Source organism: Herpailurus yagouaroundi, unplaced genomic scaffold (assembly GCF_014898765.1).
Source record: "Herpailurus yagouaroundi ecotype Mexico unplaced genomic scaffold, PumYag 218, whole genome shotgun sequence".
Taxonomy (NCBI): domain Eukaryota; kingdom Metazoa; phylum Chordata; class Mammalia; order Carnivora; family Felidae; genus Herpailurus; species Herpailurus yagouaroundi.
In genome coordinates, this window is record NW_024412449.1 from 7,270,089 (window position 1) to 7,274,872 (window position 4,784).

General features: G+C 39.9%; 1 protein-coding gene across 1 annotated transcript; it reads right to left on the reverse strand.

The window, feature by feature from the left end:
• Positions 1–1,188: 1,188 nt before the first annotated feature.
• On the reverse strand, positions 1,189–2,136 carry OR10A4 (olfactory receptor family 10 subfamily A member 4). Its single transcript, XM_040457018.1, has one exon. It carries the CDS (start codon positions 2,134–2,136, stop codon positions 1,189–1,191), a length of 948 nt encoding a protein of 315 aa, XP_040312952.1.
• Between the last annotated feature and the right edge of the window lie 2,648 nt (positions 2,137–4,784).

Genomic DNA, 4,784 nt, shown 5'->3' on the forward strand with positions numbered 1-4,784 from the left:
CTAGATCTCTTGCTACATGAGAGCCCTTGATACCTGTTACCCCCACAGCACACAGAGTTAGTTATTTACAGAGTTTGTGGAGAGGATATGTCTATGCACTGAATACTATTTTACTCTGTTAATTTCACTAATTAACACAAAGCTGTGGTGCACGCATCCCAAGTCTGCTATTTTCCTGGAATCCAGAGTTGGACTATGTTCACTGGAAAAAACCATAAAGACAGGCTGCTATACTGGTTGAGTGATATGCAAGCTTAAAAAGGACAGTTGATTTCACCCAATCACAAGATTACATACAAAATTTAGTAAACAAAGAATCTTTGGGTTATTCTCAGAAGTTTCCTAGAATTATGTCCATTTATACTCAACTTGGGATTCCTTTACACACTTTTTGTCAAGCAATTCTCATATCCAAGGTGAATAATTTGAGATTGAGGCAGTGTCCATGTGGAGTAGTCTTTCTCCAGATACTGTACAGACCAATTATTGTAGTAGAGGAAGAAGTCCTAATTTGCGATTCCTCTGAACATGGGTACTTTCTAAGCCAGTAGAATTTTTTAAGTATTGCTTTATTATTTCGCTTTCCCACTAGAACATAAATTCCACAAGATAAGAAATTTGTCTATTTTATTCAGCAATCTGTGTCCAGAGCCTAAACAGAGTCTGACACATGCTGACTGATGAGTAAAAATGCATTGAAATTTTGAGTTCAAACTCAAAGTTTGCTGAAAAAAGTGAGTGAAGGAATGAAACAAAACTCTATTATTTATTATCATCACTATCATAAATTTACCTTATAAGCAAAAAAGATCCTTGAAAGTTGCAGGTAGAGTTTTTAGACAAATAAAAAAATGTAAAGCTGAAGATTATAAAAAGATATGGGTGAATAAGTTCAAGAAAAGTTAAAACAAGTAACGAATGGCAAATTGTAGTGATGTTATCAACCTCCGGATAGGCTCCTAATCTGTGTAAACTGGCGGCATCCTCAGATGCATTGGTACCACAATCCCACAGAATCCAAAGAATCATGATCTTTGAGATCATTGAGAAATGGATCCTAGTAGAGTCCAAAATTCTAGTGGATAGAGCATCGCTCCTAGACTGAAGAGAGACCAGAACCCATTTGAGGAATTATTTTTTCTCTCCTTTGTCCTTGCCTTCCACCCCTTCAGTTTCCATGTCAGTCAATCATAGTTTCTGAGGGCCCAGGGTCCTGCGGATGACTCGCCTCAGTGCAGACTTCACTTCACTGTTCCTTAAGCTGTAGATGATGGGGTTCAACATGGGAGTCACTACTGTGTAGGAGAGCGACAACAACTTCTTGCTTTCAGGAGAGGTGCTGGACCGGGGTCGGAAGTATGTGAGGATGGCAGTGCTGTAGAAGAGGGACACAACCAGAAGGTGGGAGGAACAGGTGGAGAAGGCCTTGCGTTTCCCCTCAGCTGAGGGCATCCTGAAGATAGTGGAAAGAATGCGGACATAGGATCCCAGGATCAGCAAGAAAGGAAAGAGGATGAATAAGACCGTGGCCGTCAGAGCCTCCAGTTCAAACAGAGAGGTATCAGCACAGACCAGTGCAATGACAGGGGGGCTGTCACAAAAGAAGTGGTTCACTCTGTTGGGGCCACAAAAAGGGAAGCTGAAAATCCATGTGGTTTGCACGGTGGCCACTGGAAACCCTGAGAACCAAGAGGCAGCTGCTAGCTGGGCACAGGCCTTGCGGTTCATAATGATTGGGTAGCGCAAAGGGTCACAGATGGCCACATAGCGGTCATATGCCATTGTGGCCAGGAGGCAACACTCAGCAGCCCCAAAGAAGAAAAAGAAATACATCTGAGAGGCACACCCAAGGAAGGATATGGTTGTGTCTTGGATGATCAGAGTCCCCAGCATCTTGGGCACAATGACCAAGTTGAAGCCTATCTCCAGGAAGGACAAGTTCCTGAGGAAGAAGTACATAGGGTTTTGTAGAGCAGAGTCAGCTGTAGTGACCAGGATGATGAGAATATTGCCCATTAGAGTAACCAGGTAAACAGTCAAAAAAAGGAGAAATAGTAGAGCTTGTAGCTCAGAGGATAAGGTTGAAAAACTCACAAGGACAAACTCACTGACAATTGTCCAGTTTCCCCACATCATTCTTCTGTCCAGGATTTCATTGACATTCATGCTCCAGGAAGGTAGAAGTCTCCATATGTTATTTAGACTTCTATTATACCCTTAGAAAACCTCCCATGGCCCCATTCTCTACCTTTCTTGTTATACTTGTTGCAAATCAAAAGGTGTACTTTCCAAAATGTAAAAAAATAAGCCTGTCTATGGGATTCATAATTTTTGGAAGAATACTAACCTTTTTTTCAGATTGAACTGAGGCACACCATATGCCTATATACCTCCTGACTTTGCTCTATAGAGATCAAAATCACAGCTTCATGTTGGGGCTCCTACCTTATCTTTCTTCAACATTCAGTGGTACTAAAAAAGCAGCCAGGCCAAGCATTTCTGAGGAGAAGGGTTTTAATGCACAATGAAAGCTGATGAGGTGAGCCAGGGTATGTTTTCTGCAAAATGAAAGGGTAGGAAAGAGAAAATCAAGGAAAGTTACCAATGATCCTGAGGAAGAGAACTGAATGCATCGTAATCTCAAGCAGCCAACCCTCAGGATGATGTCAGTATATTGGAGGAATACTCAATATATTCTACATTCAATGTAAATATATTCATTTCTAAACTCAGAATATTGCAATTTATACAAGGAGACATGAAATATAGAGACTGTGGTTTATTTTGATCCCTGGGCTAAATATTCTCTGTGTAGCTAAATGTGATCAGAAAAGGGAACACAGACTCAAGACAGGGTCAGACCACAGAAAGAATCTAGATGTATTGCACATAAACCCTTTCATCAGTTTCTGTTGGTTGACTTGCATCTTGATTTTCAAGAAATATCACTTCAAGTTTTACATGTTAATAAGTAAAGACCAACTCAAATATGCAGACTAATAATATCAAATCCTGTGAGAAATAAGTAGAATGTTTCATCATGGCATCAAGAACTAAACTTCAAAACTGAGACCTGAAATTGTGATAAATATAAACTTAAATGAAGGAATAAATCTAAAGCACTTGCATGTAACTGGTACATAACACATGCTAACCATTGTAGTTATTATGAGATAATGCTAGATCTGTCTTCCAAAATCTACTTCTTATCTCCTTATCTACTGCCCAAACTCACTGAAGTCCCTACTTTTCAATCCTTAAGAGAAAAGAATAGTCTATTCAATGAATACTGATTATCTTCTCTGTGCCAGACACTGTTTTAGATACTAAAGATAAAATACATCAGTAAACATAACAAAAAAAAAAATCTCTGCCCTCATAAAACTCACTTTCTAGTAGAAAAGACAGACTGTAAACAAATCATGTAAATAGGATGTATAGTATGTTAAGTGGCTGAAAGAACAATGGAGAAGAATAAAACAGTGGAGAAGGACATAGGCATTTGGGGTGTGGGGAGTGTCAGAGAAGGCTTCCCTGAACAGATAATGTTTAAGTACTGAGCAAGTGCAAGACATGGTCAGGGTGGTGAAGGAAGGAGGGAAGTAAACAGCAAAAACAGCAAAAACATCTGGGTGGTTCAATCACTTAAGTGTCCCACTCTTGTTTTCAACTGAGGTCATTCAGCTCACATCATGATTTCATAGTTCATGAGTTCGAGCCTCACGTCAGGCTCTATGCTCACAGCCTGGATCCTACTTGGGATTCTCTGTCTCCCCCTCTCTCTGCCCTTCTCCTTATTCACTCTCTCTCAAAAATAAACATTCAGAAAAAAATAACAGTGAGAAAATGCTATTTAAATTTTTTTGCTGATTCATATTCATTTTTTTTAAGTTCATTTATTTTGAGAGACAGAGAAAAAGAGAGAGAGAGATAGAGTGAGAGTGAGAGTGAGAGTGAGAGTGAGAGCAAGAGTAAGGGAGGGGCATAGAGAGGGAGAGAGAGAATCCTAAGCAGGTTTTGTGCTGTCAGCATGGAGCCTGATGTGGGTGTTGTCAGTGTGGAGCCCCATGTGGGTCTCAATCCTATAGTTAGTGAGATCATGACCTGAGCCAAAACCAAGAGTCAGGCACTTAACCAAATGAGCCACCCAGGTCCCCACATGTCTTCTTTGAAAATTTTGATACTTTGTCAATTTCCAAGTAAGAGTTAACACTTAATGAGCACCAGGTAAGTGCCAGACACTATTCTAAGTGGTTTACATGCATTATGTTAAGTCTTGCAACAAGCTAAAGATATACGGGTTATTAGTAGGTCCACTTTGCAGCTGAGGAGGCACAGAGAGGTTGAATAATTTTTCCAAGTTACACAGCCAGCAAATGTTGGCATCAGGATATGACTCCTGGGCAGTTTGTCTCTGAGTCATGGCTTTACCCATCAGGCGACTCAACCACTCTGAGAATGGAAATGAGTCTAAGCTAATAGGTGAGAGCAAACAGGAGTTTTTGACATAAGATGTTAGTAATAGAGCAAAAGCAAAACAAATTCTAGAGAAGATCAGAAGGTTTCAAGGTATTAGCAACACCCACTTTCATGGACCTAATATTAGAATAATTGTTAACTTATGTCTCCATCTCATATTTTAGATGGTATACTACTTGAAAGTAGAAACTGTGTAGAAAATTTAACTTTTTATCTCAATTCCTAGCAAGGTAGATGCCCATTAAATTGTGACCCAATACAGACACATAGACCAATGGAATAGAATAGAAACCCCAGAACTAGAC